The sequence below is a fragment of the Sinohyriopsis cumingii genome, chromosome 8 (genome assembly GCF_028554795.1).
Source record: "Sinohyriopsis cumingii isolate HCF-2022 chromosome 8, ASM2855479v2, whole genome shotgun sequence".
Lineage (NCBI taxonomy): Eukaryota > Metazoa > Mollusca > Bivalvia > Unionida > Unionidae > Sinohyriopsis > Sinohyriopsis cumingii.
In genome coordinates, this window is record NC_142968.1 from 67,817,078 (window position 1) to 67,841,659 (window position 24,582).

The 24,582-nt window shown below is 34.4% G+C and overlaps 1 protein-coding gene across 2 annotated transcripts in view; it reads right to left on the reverse strand.

The window, feature by feature from the left end:
* LOC149793752 (TBC1 domain family member 23-like) overlaps positions 1-24,582 on the reverse strand; it is an 81,651-nt gene that overhangs the window by 26,696 nt on the left and 30,373 nt on the right. The window contains exons 6-12 of one of the 2 annotated variants that reach the window (XM_089967729.1): positions 22,554-22,678; positions 20,811-20,857; positions 18,887-18,990; positions 14,360-14,494; positions 12,271-12,369; positions 12,004-12,079; positions 7,476-7,613 (exon numbers count right to left, since the gene is read on the reverse strand). In XM_089967729.1, coding sequence (XP_089823855.1) covers positions 7,476-7,613; positions 12,004-12,079; positions 12,271-12,369; positions 14,360-14,494; positions 18,887-18,990; positions 20,811-20,857; positions 22,554-22,678 — 724 coding nt within the window. Of the gene's footprint in view, positions 1-7,475; positions 7,614-12,003; positions 12,080-12,270; positions 12,370-14,347; positions 14,495-18,886; positions 18,991-20,810; positions 20,858-22,553; positions 22,679-24,582 lie in introns of both variants that reach the window. The other variant, XM_089967728.1, reaches the window with a different exon arrangement.

The following is a 24,582-nucleotide window of genomic DNA, read 5'->3' on the forward strand; positions in this document are numbered from 1 at the left end:
TGGTTTTATCTGCTCATTTACAACACAGCATGTGGCTTTAAAAATTGCATATCCTACATGTGCCCTGGAGTAATTTACATCACAGCATGTGGCTTTAAAAACTGCATATCCTACTCGTGCCCTGGAGTAATTTAGGTCACAACATATGGCTTTAAAAACTGCATATCTGACTCGTGCCCTGGAGTAATTTATGTCACAGCATATGGCTTTAAAAACTGCATATCCTACTCATGCCCTGGAGTAATTTACATCACAGCATATGGCTTTAAAAATTGCATATACTACTCGTGCATTGGAGTGATTTACGTCGTCATCATATGGCTTTAAAATCTGCATATCCTATTCGTGCCCTGGAGTAATTTACATCACAGCATATGGCTTTAAAAATTGCATATCCTAGTCATGCATTGGAGTAATTTACATCGCAGCATATGGCTTTAAAAACTGCATATCCTACTCATGCCCTGGAGTAATTTATGTCACAGCATATGGCTTTAAAAATTGCATATTCTACTCGTGCCCTGGAGTAATTTACGTCACAGCATATGGCTTTAAAAACTGCATATCCTACTCGTGCCCTGGAGTAATTTACGTCACAGCATATGGCTTTAAAAACTTCATATCCTACTTGTGCCCTGGAGTAATTTATGTCACAGCATATGGCTTTAAAAACTGCATATCCTACTCATGCATTCGAGTAAGCTGCAAATGCTTTATATAAATCAAGTTTATACACACAACCTGCATTTAAACAAAACAGTTAAGTAGGAGTTGCTTCCCTTGTAGAACTTAGTACATGTAAACATCTAATGAATGCAAATAGTAAAATTCGAGTTCCATAGCTTGATTTGTACTCATAAAACACCTAAATCTAACTTATCATTACCTCTGTGCTTAATTATTCTTTAATTTAGCAATCTGATATGTCAATAAAAGCCACTTCATCAACGCCACATTTTAACTGATGACTTAATGTTGTTTCTACTAATAAACTGACAACACATACCAATCACACTGTTTCCAGGTTTATTACAGTCACATTGATCACAAAAAATAGAAGTGAGAGAAGAGAAACAAATGAGAAGCACTCTATATGAACTTATGATTCCTTCCTGAACATATTCCTACAATTTTTTAAGAAAAAATACCTGATCTGCCAAAGGAAATAAGTGGCCAGTGGGTCTGAGATTGCTCACTTGACATCTGCCTAACAGTTGAATGCAAAAGCAGATGGCTAAGAAATTTCAGTCATTTGGATACTTCATGTGAAAAATTCTCCAGTCCAGTACCATAAACTGCATAGGCTATGAAACTAAAGGTTTCAAGGATTCTCAATTCTTGATATCTTCATCCATGCTTATTGGAACATCAGCATTGTTTGTCCAATATATAAAAGCAATAAAGTCACATGCTTTTTGTCAAACTTGGTTCAATTCTGTTGATGTTTTCTTTTGTTAAAAAAATGTTCAATAAAGGTTTTAGGGTTTTTTCTTCAAATTTTTTAACACAGTCTTGTTTGATGATGGATCAGCCTCATTAGTATTAATCTGAAATGCCTTCAGTGTAGTATGCTTCCTATGCAATTTAGTCAATTTCAATCAAGCAGTTCATGAGCTGTTATTGAAATATCTTACCATTTTCAGTAACAACAACTATAATTGATGGTAAATTGGGATAATCTGCATAAAATGAAAAAAGTCTTTTATGCATATTGTTTTCTGTCAATTTTGTCAAATTCTCGTATGTACTTTGCAAGCAAAACTAATTTTAAAACTTGTATATTTTTAGTAAAAGCAGCCATATTTGATAGTAAACTAGCACATTTTTTTTAAACAATTCTAATGCTCTTTAGATATGCTATGTCAAGTGGTTTATGAAAAGTCATTAAAAACTTTGTTTTTTTTAATATTTAATTTTAGTGGCCATGTTTGATGGTTGATCAAGCTTTCTTTATAATAATTTAAAAGCCTTTCATACATGGATGCAAAATTTGATAAATTTCTGTTCAGTAGTCTTTGAGAAATAATTTTAAGGTTTTGTAATATTTGAACATGATAGTGTTACATGTTTAGGCTCTCATAAACAGTAACAAGGAAAAAGTGAAGACAACAAGCTTTGTAAAATTTAACAACTAATTTATTGCCATAGAAAAACAAGATAAAAATGAGAAAAAGAACTTATGGTTGCACGATTCAAATCCAAAAATAATCCAAGAATAATTCAAAAATTAAAAATTAGATGTCCTAGTAATAAAATGTTCTAATGAATCTGAGCTTGATTCCCGGCGAAAATCCAAAATGGAGGACAATGATGTATGCTGTAGCCAGTGTAGTATTGACATGTCAACAATTCTTTGTTGATCCACAAACAATAATATTCCAGTGTTTGAATTCCGAACGAAATTTCAATAAATGTCTTGGTCCAAGAATTCTGTATGAGCACTTAAAAATTTCCAGGGAAAAGAATTAATCTCTTAGAATCCAAGTAATTTGAAGAAAAATAAGAAATTTAACTCCAACTGGTCACAACAGCAAAAAACACCTTGATGTCTTAAGTGTTTTAAAAGCCCAAATGAAATTATTTCTCAAAACATCACAATTCCGGTAAAACAAGAACTTCGAAATAACAATGTAGAGGCTACATACACATCTAAAGTAACGTACTCCCAGTACAGCCTCGATTTCACTCTATAAATCCCACACCAAGAACGAATTTAAAAAATAAGGACAGGAACTAGGTCAGCTTTTGTGTGTGCGTAATTTGGATTTTTAACGTAGCTTTAACAGTTTTTCAGTCATATCGCTACGATGTCTGCAGTGTGGAAGTTTAAAGTGATGTCTAGCATTGGGGCATCATGCCACAGACATGTAGCATGATGTCCCACCCAGTCACATTATTCTGACACCAGGCCGACCAGTCCTAACACTAACCTCTTAATGCTGAGCACCAAGTGAGGCAGCTGTTAGTACCATTTTTGTAAGCCTTTGGTATGACTTCATCAGGGATCGAACCCCATGACCTCCCACTTTCGAGACAGATGCTCTAGCCACTAGGCCACCAGAGTGATAGGTCAGCTTTCAGATACAAAGTTCAAATATTAGGTTTGCGAAAAACTGAACTGAATTTCTGGGAAATATCAAATCCAGTAAATAAAATTAAATTACAATAGCATGTAATGGAATATTAAAAAAATTAAAACTAACAAACAATTAAATTAAATCAAATATACATAACAATAGCCAAATCTAATGACAGGCAGATCAGCATCATTTGTATGAATCTGGAAGCACTAATGCCAGAATACTGTACAAACTTAGTCAAGTCATGCTGAGCTGTATTTGAAAAGTTGTTTAATGGTTTTTCTATTTTTAATAATGGTGTCCGTATTTGATGATGGATCATCATCATTTGTACCAGCATGAAACTTCTTCATGCAAGGATTCAAGTTGGTTTAAACTGGTTCAGTACATTTGGGGCACAAGTAGCCAATGTTTACAGATAACAAACTCTGGACACTGGGCCAAAACATAAGCTCACCTGGCCTTTACTGACAGGTTAAACAAGAATCCTTCAAAGGGACTGACATTCTGCTGGCCTAAAAATTTTCCAGGAATTCAATAAAAGACAATTTTCTCTTTTTAACTGGAAAGTGTTGAACCATCTCTCATTATTCTAAGCAATTGCAAAAGTTTCAAAGTATTTACTATGGCAGGCATATTGGATGCAAGATTAGAACCATTTTTATTTAGGACCAACTGCACATCATCAGCTGTCTTTTCATGTACACTCTATGTATAACATTTTAAGGATGGCAGCTGTGTTATCCATGATCACCACCATTTTCATTTAAGACCAGTAAAGATCACAAAAAGTCTTCTGGTGAAAATACCATGTCAATAACTAGATTAACAAAAAGGCAACAAAAGGTCAAGGTCAGTTTACACCATTTTAATTCAGCATCAGCTAAATATCATAGAAAGTCTCCTGGCAAAAATCCCAAGTTGATATGACTTTCCATTGTGAAGGATGTTCGATAACAAGATTTTCAAGATGTCTGCCATTTTGGTCATACTGGATGCTAGATCAGCACCATTTTAGGTCAAACTTGATATCACATGAAGTCTTTGCAGGAAAATTACATTCTGATATGACCATCCATTTAGGATGAGTAGCAATAACAAGATTTTCAACGTGGCTGCCACGATGACCATTATCTGAATTCCAGATTGGCACCATTTTCATTCTGGGCAAACCAGACATCGTAAGATGTTTAGTGAAAACCCTGTGCTGATATTACCATATATTCAGGAGGAGTACCAATAAGATGATTTTTAAGTGGTCCCATAGAAATATTGGCAATCTGCAAGGTAGTTTATAATAAATTGCAATAACATACTTCTGTTAATAGACAGCAGGATGAAATGACAGACAGAAGACAATGGACAACAGGCCATTTTGTGAACTCTTTTGCTTTATGATCCATGGAGCTAAAATCACACACATACAGTCTATGGTGTGTGAATCTAACTATTAAAATGGAGTATCTAACCAGGCTACACTACAATGGCAGTAAACAGCTGGGGATAATTAATCTGTTTACGGATGCCTAGGTCACTATCTCAAAATTATACCAGGCAGAGTTTCAGCACAGTTTTTTCATAACTGTCTTTATTATTCCTTATGCTGTCACAATGTACATGCTGATCTAGTAATAATTGCATCTGAGACATAGTACTCTTGTACCACAATAATCTCTTCATATTTCACTATCAATGTATCCCCTAGAAGTGAAAGACTGAGAGTCAAAAATCCCCTTGGTGTCAGAATAGGGGGTCAGACCCGAGTAAAAAACATACTTTGGCATCAAAACTAGGGGTCAAATTAAAAATTTGGGGGTCCTTGAAGCACAAATGAGGGTGAAGGGAAACACTGACTATTTTCAATTTTATTTCCCAGCTAAATTTACAACTGGAGTATGTTACATTTAAAACTATTGAGTGTATTTCTGACAAGTATATTTATCGAAGATAGATGTTACATCATTATTCTAAAGTTACTCATACAGTCTGATCTATCGAATGTATGATCTGATATGATATGGACTATATAAAAAAAAACATGATGCTTTGTTGTATGTATGTTTTTTCCTCTACAATTTTATTGTTTGGCAAGATTGTATGCATCAATACCATTAAGAGAAAAAATAAATTTATGGCAGTTTGTTATGTATAACATGCCTCTTTTACACCCATTTTTAGGAGGGGATGCCCATTTTACAGCAGAACAAAATAAATCAAATTTTTCCAGGTCAATCTGATGGTACTATCATTCACTCTTGTGAAATACAAAATTTGTTGATTTGTAATTACAGTTTACTATCTTCAGTTAACAAATAAATAATACTTACTAACTTGTGTAGCTTGATTGGTTATGTGACTAAAATCATTTCACAATGCTTTGTATTTTGTTCTGGTTCTGTAACCTGACTTAAATACATTGGAGTCTGCTAACTTGTTCTCTTTGCTATGTAATGATTCCTGCAGACTTTAGAAAACCAAATTCCATGACTTTTCCAAAACTATTCCAGAACCATTTCACAAAACTCAATAACCACAATAACTCTGAAATGAAACCATTTATCAATTGTAACTGTGTTGTGTTCAAAAGAAGTTTTATAATCAGTGCTCAGCGCTCTATGAAATTGGTAATTATCAATTTTTTAACTCCTTTGTCAACATTTCCATACCTTTTCCAAAACTTTGCAAGGTTTTGAGAAGTTCCATGGTTTTTTTCAAGGCACCTGATTTTATTTTTTACATTCCGCATTTCCAGAATTCCATGAGAAATGCAACAAATTTGCAATTTATTTACTTTCTCTTGGATAACAAATTTTGTTTTTGTTTCACTTCTCATCTTAAATAACAATATTTTACACTTTATTTTCTGAACAGTAAACAGTGCTTTGTAACCTCAACTTGGTGTTTTCAAAGGTAACCAACATCCCATGAAGCTCCAATTACTATGCAATGTCAGGGTAAATTCTAGCTTCAACACTTAAATATATTTCAGATGCATCATGCAAATCAAATAAGTTTAAACAACACTGGATCTAAAGATTTATACAGCATCTGCCATAAATCTAACAAAGTCAAGAAGCTGCTCTGGGCAGATAACTCTGGGCATAATCCTTTCTAGTATGATATCAATGCTTCAACTCCTATGTATCACCATCAAGACGTCATCGTTGTTTTGAGCTTAATGCCATTTTTCAACACATGCTAGGCTATACAGGTTGGCCAGCATATTTGGTGAAGGAAGAACCCATGAAAACCTAAGGATGAATCACCTACTCATGGAAAGCTACTGGCAAACTTTCTCACATAACCACATTGGCCAAAACCGAGGCTTGCACAAACATGGACAGCGGTGAGATTTCATCAAGAAGTCCCATGAAGACAAAGATCAGAAAGTGCGATATGCTGGCAATCAACATACATTTATGCTGACTGCAAGAATGAGAAAGCATGAGTTGATTGACATGTGCCATCAGATAGTGGAGTATTGAACCAAGCTGAAACCAAGTATCATCATTACTGTTTTTAAAAAGTGCTGCATCTTGAATAAAATGGATGGCACAGAGCATTATATTGTGTCAGAACAGTGTTAAGCAATTCCACCAGAAAAGTCAGGATCAAATCAAAAACAAGAACTACTGCATGGCTAAGCCAGAAACAATGACAGATGAGGACGTTACAGAAACATTTTGAGAGTGTGACAACTATAAATAAGAATTTGAGGGATATGATGCAAATGACTTTACTCCATAGACAAGTTAACTAAATCTCCATTTCCAGGAAACCTTACAACTGTTCTTTTAAGAGTCAATGATAAAATCAAAATATACACTGTCAACAGAGGATGGGATGTGATCAGGAAATAATCTGCAAATAATTATTTTGATTCAGTATAATGACTGTCTCTTATAAAAGATATTAATGGAAAGATAATGTATGGGGAAAGAGTGAGGTCGAACTTAAGGACAATGAAATTAAATGTATGTATGTGTCTTGTGTAACCTGAAAACGGTAGAGGAACAGAATTTGATACAATGTATATGTACATCAGAGATCTTTAAATTCTGATTTACTACATCTAATGTTCGTTAGATATATTCATTAAAAAAAACTGTTTCAACCCCTTCATCAGTCTCATCAGGTGGCAGTAGCATGCCATAAGTTTATTCCTATAATTTTTGCTAGAGATTTCCTCATTAGAGATACCACAGTGTTTTCTTTTTCTTTCCTTTCTATTCATTTTTTAAAGTTTCAGACAACAGTAGACACTGAGGCATATTTAATGAAGTATAATTGACCATCTAATAAATAAATACAGAAATGATTCTCAAATGGCACAGTCAAGAGAAATTCATGTTACATCAATATAAAATATAATGCATAAGCTAAGCATAAATCTACCTCTGTATCCTCCCATGGCAAAGCTGACATACTGGTGGTGTTTTTGGAGAAAATTTGCTACTACCATGTGTACATATTGATCTTCTTCCTCTCTACCACTGCCAATAAAACACAGGTGCTCTCCACCAGCTAATGAACCTATAATGTACATGAAGATAAAGAATAAGTGCATGGCTTACAGTGTTTATATGTTGTCTGATATCAATGTGCATTCTCTGGTTTGAGGTCCATTTAGTAATTTTGTAAATGCAAGGCTTTGTTTTGTCTTTTTAAGATGGGAGTTTCTTGTGGGTGCTCAAGCTTCCACAACAAAATCAACCTTGTGCTGACAAGGAATCATTCAGACTACTTTTTGTAAACGGAAAACCTTATTCCAACAAGGAGTGATTATGAGTACTATTCAAATGACAACTATTCACTTTTAAAAAGTCATCAAGAGTATTCTTGCAAAGGACAACTTTATGCTGATAAGGATTCATAAAGAATACTCTGTAAATGACAACTTGCATTGATGAGTCATCATCAGTACTCACTATTAATAACAAATTTATGATTATGAGTCATCAAGAATACTCTCTGTAAATAACAACCATATACTGACAAAATTTCATCAATAGTACTCTCTTTATTTTAAAGAATGTGCCAGCTAAGTTGTTGTTGCATATGAATAATTCCTTGTCAACATCAATCAAATATGTATGGGGTATTCTATTTAAATCACATGGGGGAGTAGGAACACATTTATTTTTGTCTGTAGGAATTAGGATCCAAACAATGTTTTTTAACCTTGTATAACTGTAATTCTCTTAAATTACGGGAAACCCATCTCACCACAGTAGATTTAAATGGAATCGGCTTGAATGGATCGCATCATTTAAAACACTTTCATACAAATTAATTAGCATGCAGTTGCCACATAAACCATTTGCATGTAAATCATAGATTTATATTTAAGAATGTCCAGGTTTTCTTTCAGTGCAACTGTTACTGGTGAATAACTAATGGTGTAAAAGGTAAAATGCAATTTAAAAATGGTAAAATATGGGTTGGTAACCTAACAATTCATTCAAAAAATACTTTTCTTTGTTAACTAATGGTAATATCTAACATCAGATATCAACAATAAGGGCTGTTCATGTACAGTCTTAAAATAACTGAAAAGTGAGGGACAATATAAGTAAACAATAAAATATTTCAAGCATTCCATTTTATCTACTTTAATATGACTCATCCCTATACTAAATACGTTTTTCATGTACCACATCAACTGACTGCTTGGTGAAGCAAAATAAACTAGTCTTAGAGTGATTGGTAAAGTAAAGTAAACTAGTCTTAGTCATTGGTAAAGTAAAGTAAACTAGTCTTAGAGTCATTGGTGAAGTAAAATAAACTAGTCTTAGAGTCATTGGTAAAGTAAACTAGTCTTAGAGTCATTGGTGAAGTAAAGTAAACTAGTCTTAGAGTCATTGGTAAAGTAAAGTAAACTAGCCTTAGAGTGATTGGTAAAGTAAACTAGTCTTAGAGTCATTTGTAAAGTAAAGTATACTAGTCTTCGAGTGATTGGTAAAGTAAAGTAAACTAGTCTTAGAGTCATTGGTAAAGTAAAGTATACTGGTCTTCAAGTGATTGGTAAAGTAAAGTAAACTAGTCTTAGAGTGATTGGTAAAGTAAAGTAAACTAGTCTTAGAGTCATTTGTAAAGTAAAGTAAACTAGTCTTAGAGTGATTGGTAAAGTAAAGTAAACTAGTCTTAGAGTCATTTGTAAAGTAAAGTAAACTAGTCTTAGAGTGATTGGTAAAGTAAAGTAAACTAGTCTTAGAGTCATTTGTAAAGTAAAGTAAACTAGTTTTAGAGTCATTGGTAAAGTAAAGTAAACTAGTCTTAGAGTCATTGGCAAAGTAAACTAGTCTTAGAGTCATTGGTAAAGTAAACTAGTCTTAGAGTCATTGGTAAAGTAAACTAGTCTTAGAGTCATTGGTAAAGTAAAGTAAACTAGTCTTAGAGTCTTTGGTGAAGATACTCTTATTTATGTGGCTACAAAACCATAATCCTTCAAAAGACGTTATAAGCTATGCTACAAAACCCTAGCATCAATGTCACCATTCTTGTTGAAAAAAGTCTGGGAAGCAGATCCAAGCAAACCATTTTAGGTGTATGACACATCCAGTGTTTTACCCAGGACATGTTAATGTGACTTGAAGCAAAGCAAAATAAAATAAAATAAAAGAGTGTACGTAACATGCCATAAAGATATGTAAAACAACATCTACAATGTTTTACAAGCTTGTGCTGTGTCCCAACTATTAAGCAAATCCACCATGGCAACAAGCGGCTTCATTTCATCACCCAGACAAAGTATCAAGGTTTTCAAGAATTGTAAATTATTAAAGAATATGACTTTTACAAATGGAATGATTAAGTCAAATTTATAATGACAAATAAGCATTGCCACAGCATCCAATACCTGTACCAGCACAGCAGTTCAGCTGATGAAGCATACAGAAAGCAAAAGAAAATGAAATCATCAAACAGTTAATGACCTCATATAAAAAGAACATGTAGCAATTTAAGCACAAAACAGTGATGTAATTTTGTATAGGTACTATTTATTACCTGTTCTTGGGATAGATGCCTACCCATGTAGATATCACATCTAAAAAGTGCACTCACTCCAGAAGAAAGCTGACTCTGAAATGAACATTGTTTCAACTAGCTTGCGTGTTTTTCTGTCCAAGCTAAATATACTGCAATTGTTCAGGCAGGATGCTGGTTATTTTTAGACGATGTAAAAGTACATCCATTTATTGTCACTTTACTTACAGATCTGAACAATACATTTACACAAGTTTCTTTTCCTTGCTAAAAAAATGAGATGTCATGCATTTCCACATAAACTAGAAAATATTTATCCATTAAATGATAATCTTCTATTTTGCAAAGGGTTTACTTCCTTCTTAAGTAATATCAGTTTAGTAAAACAATTTGTAAAGTTCATATTAATATCATTATTATATTACAGCGGTTTCATAGACTGAAAAGTCCCATCTCTTCAAAAACCAAGCCCTAGTTTTTTTAAATGTGTTGGGCTTGGTAGACCAAAGTTATTTAAGTGCTGGCAATAAAATAAACTGTAGATGAAACAGTTCCATTTCTTTTTCTTCTTACTCTGTGCTTTCAAGTTGTCATCATAATGTTAATTCTTTTCTGTAACTTCTGTCATATTTGTAAAAATGTAGCACATGTATAACATTTGTAATGTTTTTCAATAAATGTACAAGATATAAAAACTTACACAAAAACAACAATGCTTCCATTTGTGTAAACATACTTTTGGGTGCAGTAGTCAAGTATACTAGGCACTGGTGTAAACGCACATCTGGCTGCAGTAGTCAAGTATGTTAGGCAGAGATGTAAACACACATCTGGGTGCAGTACTCAAGTATGCTAGGCAGAGGTGTAAACACACACCTTGGTGCAGTACTCAAGTATGCTAGGCAAAGGTGTAAACACACATCTTGGTGCAGTACTCAAGTATGCTAGGCAGAGGTGTAAACACACATCTGGGGTAAGTACTCAAATATACTAGGCACATTTCCCTGCCAAAATGTCAGTTTCATATCTTGTGACTAGGATCTATATATTATCCATTTACCTAGAATGTTCATTACAGTATTGCCATACTGAGATGGCTGAATAATGTTAAATCCACATTGAGTATCATAAGAGGTGCAGTATCCTTTCTTATACTCCATGTCAAAGAATATATGCTGATTTTGTATCAGAGAGCACACAAAATCATTAAGTTTATCTACATTACAGTTTATAATTCAAAATAAATTGAAAAATACTGTATATATTCACTTATAACTTTAGTACAATTGCATCCTAAACAGGCCCTGCTCTACTGTCATATAATTACCTGGAAGATCTGGGCCTATGTTGTTTATTCTGATTACCACTAACAAACTGCACATATACAGATCTGCCAGCATATTATATGATGACAGATCTGGGTCAATGCTGTTAGCAGTTGTATTTGACTTGTAAGTAGTTATTCATGGTATTAAGATCACCATCAAAGTGGCAGCATGTATTCTGACTAAATATAATCAATATGCTGCATAAGCTATCATGCCATATTTAACTTGGAAAAACTAGCCTGGAAAACATATGAACTAACTGAAACAGTGTTCATTTATGGCTTTCTTCTGAAGTGAGTGATGCTTCAAAAACATAATGTTTTCACAAACAATAAGCTATCCCAATAACAGTGTATTTCAAAGTATATTTTGTATCCTGAATTAGATCATGTGTAAATAACTTCACATAAGTATAATCATGAGAAATAATAGTATAAAATGAACACAGCAGGTTAACAGTATTTAATTTAAAGGATTAATCAATACAACAAACAATACAGACACTGATGTGACTGCACATTACATGACAATATATCAGAGTCTATGTTGTTTTCATTTGGACTCGACTTATGAGTACAATCATTATTGTATACTGAACGTGAGATTACCTGCCAGGATTGCTTGTTGTTGAGCTGCAAAGAGAGCCTGAACAGCTGTGTTAAACTCTTCTAGGTTTTGCAGCATCTGTAACATAAAGTGACAATGATCATTATTTGTTGTATGAAGAATTTAAGGCCTACTTTTAAAAAAATATTAAACTACAGACAGGTAACAATGATGACATGTTCAAGACTTAGTCATAGGCATAAGATCAGTTCAATTCTAGCCCTTTTTTTCTTCAAGTTTTGACTGAATCATGAACATTTGTTTCTTACCAAGTTTGCATCAAGATGAAAAGCTGTAGGCAGATGTCCACGGTTGTATTGCTCAGCAGGCCGGCAGTCGACAATGAAATATCGTACTCCCTGGTCTCCCTGTAATGCACAAACTTGTTTCATAAGGCACACACTTTCTATTAATAAGATGTAATAATGATTAAAAATAACATAAAGGACAGTAAAATAATAATTCAAAATTCCTTGTCTGATTAAAGTAGTATTAAAATTATAAGACATAAGGAAAACATTTTTTCTTCATTTCTTTATATGGACTAAAAGATAGTTCAGTATTATTATTGACTATTATGAAAATCATACAAGACTCTAGCAGTGAAAATTCAAATAGAAGATAAGAAATATTCATCAAATATCATCTTCTCATCATCGATCAATTTAAATTTTCAAGAGCAGATACTGGTTATTATTTCATAATAACACACAATGTCATATTTTTCAATTTGCCATCTCCAGTCCACATTTATCTCTTAGTCCATATGAGTGAAAGTGTGAGTGACATAATAAATGTGTGTGCATGTGTGTGTGATTTAGATTTTTCACATAGCTTTAACAATTTTAGTAATATCACTACAATGTCTATTGTTTACAGTTTATAGTGGTATCTGGCATTGGGGCATCATGCCACAGACATGTAGCATCATGTTCCACCCAGTCACATTATCCTGACACCTGGCTGACCAGCCCTAACACTAACTTCTCAATGCTAAGCACCAAGCAAGGCAGTTGCTAGCACCATTTGTATAAGTCTTTGGTATAACTTGGCCAGATTTCAAACCTGCGATCTGAATGGTATAATAGGACTGGTTCTATTAAAGACATTTTGGAATTAGTCCAAATGAGTGCAAGAGAGACTGGCATAATAATACTGGTTCTATTAATGACATTTTTGGTATTAGTTCACATCAGTGCAAGAGAGACTGGCATAATAATACTGGTTCTATTAATGACATTTTTGGTATTAGTTCACATCAGTGCAAGAGAGACTGGCATAATAATACTGGTTCTATTAATGACATTTTTGGTATTAGTTCACATCAGTGCAAGAGAGACTGACATAATAATACTGGTTCTATTAATGACATTTTTGGTATTAGTTCACATCAGTGCAAGAGAGACTTGCATAATAAGACTGGCTCTGTTAAAGACAAGTCCACATTTTGGTATTAGTCCACAGAAGTCCAAGAGAAAATTGCATAATAAGATTGGTTCTACTAATGACATTCTAGTACTAGTCAACATGATTACACAGGGTTCATACAGAATTCTGAATGATAAATTCAAAGACTTTTCCCAAACTTTCAAAGACCACAAACATAGATTTCCAGGGCCTATTTTTGCTAACATTTTGTATACATGTTACATGAGAAACCAATGAATGCAAAATTCTACAATATTGTTAAATGATGAAATTCAAACTATAGTTAATTTCCTAAAATTACTTTATAATGATCTGGATGATAGGTTAACATTCATTATTTCAGAAATATGTAGTTGTTGTTGTTGTTGCTGTGGGGTGTAACGCCATTTTTCAGCACACGATAGGTTATGCATGGTAGCCAGTATTAATGGTGGAGGAAGAACCCGGGAAAACCCCGAGAAGAACCACCGACACACGAGAAGCTACTGGCAAGCTTTCTCACATACCCACACTGGCCGATCCTGGACTCAAACCCACGCAGACAGAGGTGAGATGGCAGTGATCCGTAACAGAGAGCGCTTTAGAACACTCAGCCACTCGGGGCCCCTCAGAAATATGTAACTTATACATCAGATTTAATACAGAATAAATTGTTCTCTTAACAGAAACTAAAATGTTTGGGTTTGTCTCAATTTTCAAAGACTTTTAAAGACCTCAGGGTACTCTGCTCGATTTACCCAAAATTTCAAGGCCTTGAAAATGCTACCTTATTTTTTCCAAACTGTCCAAGACCTTCAAAGACCATAAAAACCCTGTTACAAGAGAGACTGACATGACTGTGTCGAATTTTTATGTGATACCTAAACAAAAGAAAAGACTAATTTATGATTGTCCACAGAGAAAAAAGGAACAAAACACCATGTTACTAACTCCTCCTGGATGGCTGGCTTGTAGCAGTTCCCGTACTGACACAGGTAAACATAACGCTTGTGCAACTTGCAAATCAAAATCATCAGCTTCCTTAGCGGGTAACATGCTGGTTCCAAACAATGGCTTCTCATAATCCTGTAATTGGGGAAAAAACTGAATGAAAGAAAATGTATATACAAAGAATCTGACACACATGATTTACCATCATAAATTAACATCTAAAACAACTTTGAAGCTATTTATATTTAATTGGGGCTGTAACAGCTACAAATCATAAGCATAGAATTGAAACAAGTACATAATGCAAATAATTTAAATTTTAGACAAACCCCAAAATGAACTTCTACTTGTCAACAAAAGTAATGTACCCTCGAAGTTATGTTCAACAATATCCAGATTAATCTACAAAGTTTTATTAGAATCTTCCAAACAGTGTATCAGAAGTGATGACGAACTAAATTACCAAAATAACCCATATGAAGAAAGAACAACTTTAATGCACATCTATATAAACTATGTAGCTTGCAAAGTTTTATGTAAATCCTCCAAACAGCGAAGAAGTAATAAGCTCAACTTGCAAAATAACCTCCAATTTGAATTTTTTGTGGATTTTTAGCAAGTTAGGAAAAAAGTAAGGACATATCAAATCATCTGTCCCAACAACATACCTGGCCAGCAATGTTTTATTAAAATATCCAAGCAGCACAACAACAAAAAAAAGTTTTGCCATGGAGGGACAGTCAGATAGATGGACAGACACAGAGGGCTAACAAGAATATCCATAAATGTGCAAGAATTTTATCAAATGGAGGGAGCCACCACACCCTTGTCACAAAAATAAATGGGATAGTAGACAAATACTAGGTGTGAGGGAAATGGACATATCTGAATAGTTCAACATCTACCTAACACTTAAAAAACTGCTTTTTCCAGCTCCACACTGTTAGAGCTGTACTGAAATAAAAATCCTGAAAAGAAGTGTCATCTAGTTGTACCAGTTTAATATGCTGAATGTTTATGAGCTTGATCTGTTCCTTATCTGTCTGTGAATTTGTTATTTTGCTGAGAACCCCCTTTCACAGTCTGTTGTCTAAATGGGGCATATGCACAGCTAGCTTAGCCAGCTTAAAAAAGGTTTGAAAAATGTTCTATATGGTCAATTTTCCACAGCTCACAAGTATTGTCCCTTTGATATATCTGCTCCAAAATAACATTTTTGACTAAAAGGGGTTCTGCCAAAATGACATTTTTGATGAGTCAGTGCTTTAGTGACTACCATGCCAGATTTCTTATGTTCCATAAAACTGTATTAGGGTCCATCAATGCCATAGTCCACTTGTTCAGAAACAGGTACTCTGAACAAATAAACATCCTTACCTTTTAAATTTGTTTAATAAATTTTTGTTATCGATTAATCTTAACCCTTAGAGTACTAAACAGTCTTGTAGTACAAGCTCCCTCTGGGCTGAATTGTTTGAAAATAAATGAAAATTGGACTCTCCTTTTAAACCAACACTATGGTAAGTAGGCTTCATATTCTGCCTTTTGTACATTTAATTTTGAAATACTGCTGAATAGCATGTATAATGGACTCTAACTGAACATCATTTCCAGGTTCAAAATCACTCAAGGTCATTTCCAGAAAGACTTCTGCACCTCTACTAATCTGATATACTTCAGAACTTTAAAAATCATTGTCATTATCACTAACATCAACCAGTATTTGCAGAATTAAATCATTATCTGATGATGTACTAAATTGAGAATCGGCTATCTAGGGTTTTCTAGGTAGCCTGTAGTTTAAACTTGCATTTGTAAAACTTCATTGATGGGCAAAGGTCAAAACTGTGACAGAATATTACTTTTTGGGCCAGATTTCACAATCAAATTTAGTTAAACAACCATTCATATCAAGCCAAAGTACCCAGATGTGTTAAGAGTTACCTACCTTACAAAAGACAGTGCTGAGAGCCCCCCTAAAGGTTGCATGACTTTTTTTGCAACAAGCATTTTATGAGTTAACAGTTAATTAAAAATTACATACTGTGCAGAGTACATTTTTATAATCATGACCTTAAACAAATGTGGGAGTTCTTGCTCATTACTGCTCTCAAGAGTGCAGATTCCTTCAAATTTTGCAAGATTTTTGCACTGACGAATATCACCCTCTTCACTTAAGTGTGAGGATAATAATGTTGTCAATAGCTTGATTTTATCATCATCCTGTAGATATTTCTTATTAACATATTGTCATGACAAACAAATGTAGTAAGTATGATTTCATTTTACTGAACACCATGTACAAAAATACTGCAAGCATTGTTGTTGTAGGGTTTAACGTCATTTTTCTGCACACAATAGGCTATACATGGCGACCAGTATTAATGGTGGAGGAAGAACCCAGGAAATCCCCAGAAAGAACCACCAACCCTCAAGAAGCTACTGGCAAGCTTTCTCACAGACCCACATTGGCCGAATCCGAGACTCGAACCCATGCAGACAGAGGTGAGATGGCAGTGATCAATAACGGAGAGCGCTTTAGACCACTTAGCCACTTGGGGCCCCACTAATGTTAGTAATTAGTGTTCCAATTTATTTAATCCGAGGCTAAAACCTACACAGACAGAGGTGGGATGGCAGTGATCCATAACGGAGAGCACTTTAGACCACTTGGAAATGTTGATATACTCTGAACACACTCCACAGACTGCTTTAAATTTTGAAAAGCTTACTTGCTGAAGGCATCCATGTAAAAGCTCATCTTCTAACCATGCTTAGCTGAATGATGCCTCATAGTCTGGCATTTTAAATCGTAAGGAGAAAAAATTTCAGATTGAAAGAATAAAGAAATTTCCAGTGCAGAAAAAGGAAACTGATGATTACACCTGCATATAAATTATTAGGCATGTGTGCAAAAATCTTAGTCACCAGACTCAACCAATGGAACCAACATAATATGAAGATCATTGCAAAATCATTCACTGCATAGTTGAAGTAGAAATGTATTTTCCCTTTTTTAAAAAGTTAGTTTAGCTTTTTTAAGATCAAAATTCTGACATTTTATGACAAAAAACAATTTTCAAGAAGGATTTCAGGATATTTTCATTGAATTTAAATTCCAGATGGATTCCAGGACCTCCTTAAAAATCAGTCGTTGTAGGGTTTAACGCCATCTTTCAGCACACAATAGGCTATAAATGGCAGCCAGTATTAATGGTGGAGGAAGAACCCGGGAAAAACCCCAGAAAGAACCACCGACCCATGAGAAGCTACTGGCAAGCTTTCTCACATACCCACATTGGCTTAATCCGAGACTCGAACCCATGCAGACAGAGGTGAGATGGCAGTGATCCATAACGGAGAGCGCTTTAGACCACTCAGGGCCCCCTTAAAAATCAGGATGGTGCAAGATGATAAAACTATATCAGCTTAATTGGTATATTGGAAAGAGTCTTCATCAGGTAAGTGTCACAAGTATAAAGTGCATCACTTTTTTCATTCAGACTCAATAAATAGTCAATCAGTGCTTGCATTTTGAGAAACCACTAATAAAGTAACCCATTTTATCAATATGTGTGGTAAATATTATTGTACGTCATAATTATAAATTCAAACTTTGTTCTGACATCTGAATGTGTTGAACAGCTTTCAACAGTTGATCATTTATCAGGTTTTGAGCATCATGGACTGCTGCTCCAACTTTCACTTTCTCATTTAAATGTAATAGAAATAGCTTTCAATAACAAAAAAAAGCATCATACATCCTAACAAAGAATAGGTTTATTAACCCAACCAATTAGAAATAAATTTGAATGTCAGTACTTGCATGTCCAATAATCAATCTTAGCTAGCAAATAATTATTATATACAATATGAAACTATCAGACATTTTGCCAAAACTGCAACTAATTACAGTCATGATAGACAATAGAGGAAATTATGGCCTTCTTTTTTTATACTGCAGGCACTAAATTATTTTAATGTTTCCTCATGCAAGTTCAAACTCATCTTATATAGGGTCAATGATAAAATTACTTATCACAACTGTCCAAAACCTAGTGATGCATCAAAAATATTCTTCAAAAGAAACAAAAATTTGGTGTCCAAAAAATTAGGTAAAATTTTCAAACCAGCTTATTCCACTTCTTCAATGAGGCAATGGCACTTTCAAGTAATATTTTATATCTTAGAAAGTCTTAGTTTTGGTGGCTCAACTTCTTCAGCTCAAAGAAATGAAGTTTGTGAAGGTGAACCTTGAAAGTCATCTAATGATCAGTGTGCATTTTACAGTTGGATCATACTATATTCAAAGATTGTGCAGTTTCAGTCACAGCTTACTCCTCTTACATATTAAAGTGGTCTCAATCTCTTGCTTTTTCAAAGATAGGTGGTGTTTAGAAGTAATTCTATATTCAGCTGAGGATGATGTGGAATCTGACTGCAAACTGTTGTAGCATTGACTAACACTCTTCTAGAGTGAGAATATAAAGGCACCAAGAACTAATAGTCTACACATGGATAACTTACTCTTCTAAAGGACTGTGGGGTTTTTGAGGCATAATACTGTGCCAGGGAGCAGAAATCCTCAATATCCTCTGCCTGAAGTGCTGATGGAAATAACGAAATCATATCTGAAATGAAACAAACAGGCATAGCTGGTGTTATTATAAATGTTACACCTGCACTGTGCTTTTTTATGCTTCTTCCTATTTTGACCTCTTGACCCCATTTGAAACCTCAGGCTGTATTGCTTGAAATAAGTATAATGAAATTCATATACATCTGCAAATGACTGCATTTTTTAAAATAATTCACTGGCATCTACTTTCAGTGTAGATGGACCATGGGCTGTTTATTTAATGCAATCATTGTAAAGTAAAGCCAATGCAGATTTCTCTAATAAAAATTGCCCCAGCTTTCATCAAAAGACGAGGTGGTGTCAAAAGGTACTAGATAATGTTTAATGATGATGATGTGGTCTCCAGTGTAAAGCACCTAAAACTATGCAAGATTTATCACAATACATTTTCATTAACTTACAAATCAATTACTGGGTGAAGCAGCAACAACAAACATGTGCTAATGGAAAGAAAGATAAAGGACAACAGGCCATCCCAAAAGCTCTTCTGGTGCATGACCAACATAGCTAAAAGCAAAGACAAAAAAATACTTAAGACACACCTCTTTAGAAAACAAAAGTTGTCCAAAAGATAACTAAGCTAGCCTGCACACCAGTCTTTGTCTCACATTCAGGATAACCTACTAAACTGCATGACAAAAGAAATTAATGAAAGAAAAGTCAGTCACTACGACCTACTTTTTGGGGGAGTGCACTCTGTTGCAAGGAATATCCTTATCAAATTCTAGTATGGATACCATGCTCACATTTGCATAGGAAACATAGATCACTGTCACCAGTTTTCACCTAAGGTGGCTTTAGATGATGTGAGAAAATCCTGACAAAGTTCCATAAATACAGCAATCCTAAAGCTGGGGATCTACCCAAAGACTCTGACAACAAGTTTAACCTGCAGTGGTGTAAAAAGGTAGGGAATTGTGACCAGTTTCCAAGTTTCCACATAAGTGTTTTGGAGTGATGTAAGAACACCCTGACATAGTTCTATGAACACAACATATCTGCAGCATAAGTTTTTATATTAATACAAAACACTGACATTGGGTATAACCAAATAACAATAAACTTAGACATGTAACAAGAATAGGTCACTGTGTCCTATTTTAACCCAGGGTGATTCAGAATGATGCAGGGAAAACACAATGTACCATGTTCATAAGACTGTCTACAGCTGGAGATCAGACGGAAAAACAAAACATCTACACTACATTTAACCTGTAATAATAAAGCCATTAATGTATATAAAAAAAATAATTAAAAAAAATAAGTCACTGTGCCCAACTTTCAAATGGGGTGGTTTAAAATTATGCAAGGAAAAACCCTGAACAAGTTCCAAAAACACAGCATATCTACAGCTGGACATATTTAATATATTTAATTACAAAACTTTCACAATGATGTAAACCTGTAAGCAATATTCATGAAAGTACTATAATATAGGTCACTGTGACTGGGTGGTTCAGAATGGGGCAAGCAAAACCATGACAATGTTCCATAGCTGGAGTTTATCTTTCACTACACAAGTCATGAAAACAGGTGGACAATGGAAACTAATTTTCCCTGGGGTAGTTCAGAATGATATAAGGAACAGCCTAAGGTCAATGACAAACTAATTCATCAAGCTGGTGGCATTGGTAGTAAAAAAAACAACTTGTACACTATTAACATGACTGGGACAACACTAGAAATGGCAACATCAATAAAAATGCTACCACAAGGGATATAGCATAAGCCCTCTTTTACTTTATACAGGTGAAATAAAACCAAAAGCGTGTTTCCCCTCCTCCAGGCAGATTTATATAGAATAGCCCTTACCAACAATCTGCTGCTTGCTTTGATTTTCAGCTTCCAATAGTTGCTCTCTGAAAAACAAAATGCAAAAGTTCAAATACATGTACTGGTCATCTCGGGTTTTATGTGATGTTACATCTCTATGATCTTAAACTAAGAAACAGTAACGAGCAAAAACCAACACGTTTTGTAAAATTTAACAAAAATATTTATATCCCTAGAACACAAATTGAAAATTTAAAAGGAACTTATGATATTGCGAATTATATCCCAAATAGTCCAAAAAGTTCTATCACAAGTCCTAATGAATAAAGTTCTAATTAAATTCCAGTAGTATTCCAAATATGAATCAGCAATGAATGTTTTCATGTGCCTGTAGTCTTGAATGTGTTAATATGCCAGGGATCTAGAGTGTGTAGATGTGCCAACACTCTTTTGATGTTTCACAACTTAATTCAAGATTCCTTGTCTGAATTCACTATAATTCCAAATTAATGTTTCTGTCCAAGAATATTACTGATGAGTGCATTGTATTTCCAGTGAATAATAATTTGAATAAATAATTCCACCCAGACCAAATACTGAACACAACAATTCAACTGATTCTGCCCCAGTTGTTAAATGCAAGAATGAGTAATTTCTCAAACAAACGAGATTATATTAAAAATTAAGACACAAAAACAGAACCAGGATGAGGATCAAAGTTCATTTCTAGAACAATCTAAGTTGTCAACAAGATAAAATCTGTTACTATAATTATAACAAAGAACAAGGGAAACATCAGGTACACTAGATATTTCCATGAGGGAATACCAATGACCCAGACTCAGATTATGATAAAAAAATTTACATTAATAATGATTTGAATACCTAATCCACAATCATAGGAAAATATTAGCTACATATTCTGCTGTTTACAAAATCAGTGTTACTGGTCACATACAACAAGAACTACTGCTCCAATGGCCTAGTGGTTAGAGCATCTGCCTCGGATGCGGGGGGTTCAAACCCTGGCTGAGTCATACCAAAGACATAAAAATGGTACTAACAGCTGCCTCACTAGATGCTCAGCATTAGGCGGTTAGTGTTAGGACTGGTCAGTCTGGTGTCAGGATAATGGGACTGGGTGGGACATAATGCTACATGTCTATGGCATCATGCCCCAGTGATAGACATCACTATAAACTGCCACACTGCATACATTGTAACAATATGACTAATGATCTCTGTTACTACATCTCTGCCAATTTGAATACTGCATACACTTGTGCATAAATCAGATCCACCAATAGATAAGTAGATAAGATTCTAATAAGTATAACAAACAACACTGATCCTAATCAGCTACCACATTATGAAAGCAGAATCAAGGTCTATGTTGCTTGTAAATGGACCTAACATATAAGGGAGTAAATACATTACAACTGTATGCATGCTATAATGTTGTAATTGCACAGGTCCTTCCAACAGATAACAAATGAAATTGTGTTTGAAAATATAGCATGCACTAGTCTGAGCAACTGTATGCTTGAGAGATATAAAAAGATCAATACAGAACATTTTAAATAACCTACGTTTCTTCATTGGTACATTGCAGTAATGTAACAAGCATTTTTATTCTCCTCACTTCCTTCTATTCCTCTTTCTCACCATCAACATTATCATTGTTGTACTAATCATCATCATAATTATCATCATCATCATCATCATCAACACCTTCATAATTATTTTAAATTTTTCTCATGATTATAATACATTTATTCATACCTGGCATTCACTAGTATAACAAGTGCTAAGAAGAAAAGAAGAAAGGGGTCTCCAGTTTCAAAATACACATCCCATATGTTCAGTATCACTTTCAGGTCACAAACTGAGGCAAACAATTCACGGAACTGAAATACACAGAAAAAAAACAAACAACTGAAATTCTCTGTCCCACAATTACATCATCATTGATTTGCAGAGTACAACTTACTTTGCTCAAACTCAAATATCCCTAAAACTATTACTCACCATATGTACTTGCTTACAAGTCGAGTCTGACTGCAAAAAACACAGACCCTGAACTGCAACAGCATAATGCACCAGTAGATCAGGGTCTGTGTTGCTTGTTCCAATGATTACTCCTCACAAGAACATTATATGACAGCAGATCTGTGCCTGTACAGTTTGCAGGTTTACTCAACATATAAAAGAGTAAATATAGTAAATCTTCAAGATAAGCCTCTGCTATCATGAACAGATTGGATATTCAATACCTGCAGCCTGGTTAACTCAGAACTTAAATGTCAGCTTTCAAGGCTTGATCACATCAAAACTAAACAAACAAGAGCTGTGTTTTAAGAAACACATAAAGTGGATGCCAAGGCTAGCTGTCAATATATCAAAAGGCATAAGCACATTATATCGTGGCCCCAACACTGGAAGGTCTGGATCTCTGTAGTTTGTTAGGAGTAATCAGTAAAACAAAACAAAATATACCCTGAACTGCATGCACATTATGCTGTGGCAGAGCAGGATCTTTGTTGTTTGCAGTATAACTTGACTTATAAGCGAGTATAGATGGTACACTCCTTGGAGGCAATCTTATGTAAATCATACAAAATACTGTTTGGTCTTTAGTACTAAATTCTATTATGATCTACCAGTAACACATACATCATGTTACAAGTGAGTGGAGTCAATGCTTTTAATTTATTGTGTGATATCATTAATACACAACCGGAAAATTCCATCCCAATTAATCAGCAGTTCAAGATATAGGAGTGTTTAAATGTAGGGGTCATAAAAGTATTACTATGCCGCTACTTCGTGTATCTTCCGATCAGCTGATTTTAGTCACAACACGTTGTAGTCGAGCATGGCCATTTTGAGATGTCCCCTTGTACATTGAAATGCTCATTACCCATTCATGTATTTTGAACAACAATACAATATTTTAAAATTAAATTACCTGCACAAACATTCAAAGATGAAAATAATATATTTGGGTAGGTTTGTCACGACAGAAGAATTAAAAGACCGAGTTGTGTATTACTGTCGTGAGGTCATGTTCCATCAGCATGGTCGATTTGGATTGGGCAATCGATTGCAATACCCACCAATCCATGCTCTGTTTACTAGAATGCTTACACATGCCAAACTTGTATATAAAGGGCGTCATTGTTCCAAGTCAGGGACAGATAAGGGTAGGAAGAGGCAGCAGACGGATAGAGGAAAGGGCTGGTGAAGAATAAGATCTAGAATAAAGACTGATTAAATCAGGGAAAATGAATGAGGTAATTTTTAAAAAGGAAAATTTAATGCATGAAATGTTGAAGAAAAATTTGGAACTTAGACTTTAAATTACAAGTTCTCATAAGCAGATGAATTTTCTACACATGAATTTCGGAAACCAAATTTTGATTCCGAAATTCAAAACTTATTTCAAACAACATAATCTGCCCACATTAAATATTTTTAACACTCAGGATTAGTTTTAGTAAATTATGAACTGGTTTTAGCTAATCAAGATATGTCCACTATGGTTCTGTCAAGTGGTATAATTATGGAAGTAAAACTTGAATCTGCAAACTGGAAAAAAAAAGGGTGTAGTTCTGTTTTACAGATGAGAAATGAATAAACCTGTCCTGGATTCTTAATGTTTCTTTATTGTTGTTTTTATCTCTATTGCTCAAGTCAGACCAACCCTTGTAGCTTCAAGGTCTGAAAAAGAAAGCTAAAATCCTGAGTAATTTTCCAGACCCATGAGGTTACAGCATTTATCAACTCCGTTCTCACCTCACCAGTTTCTGTG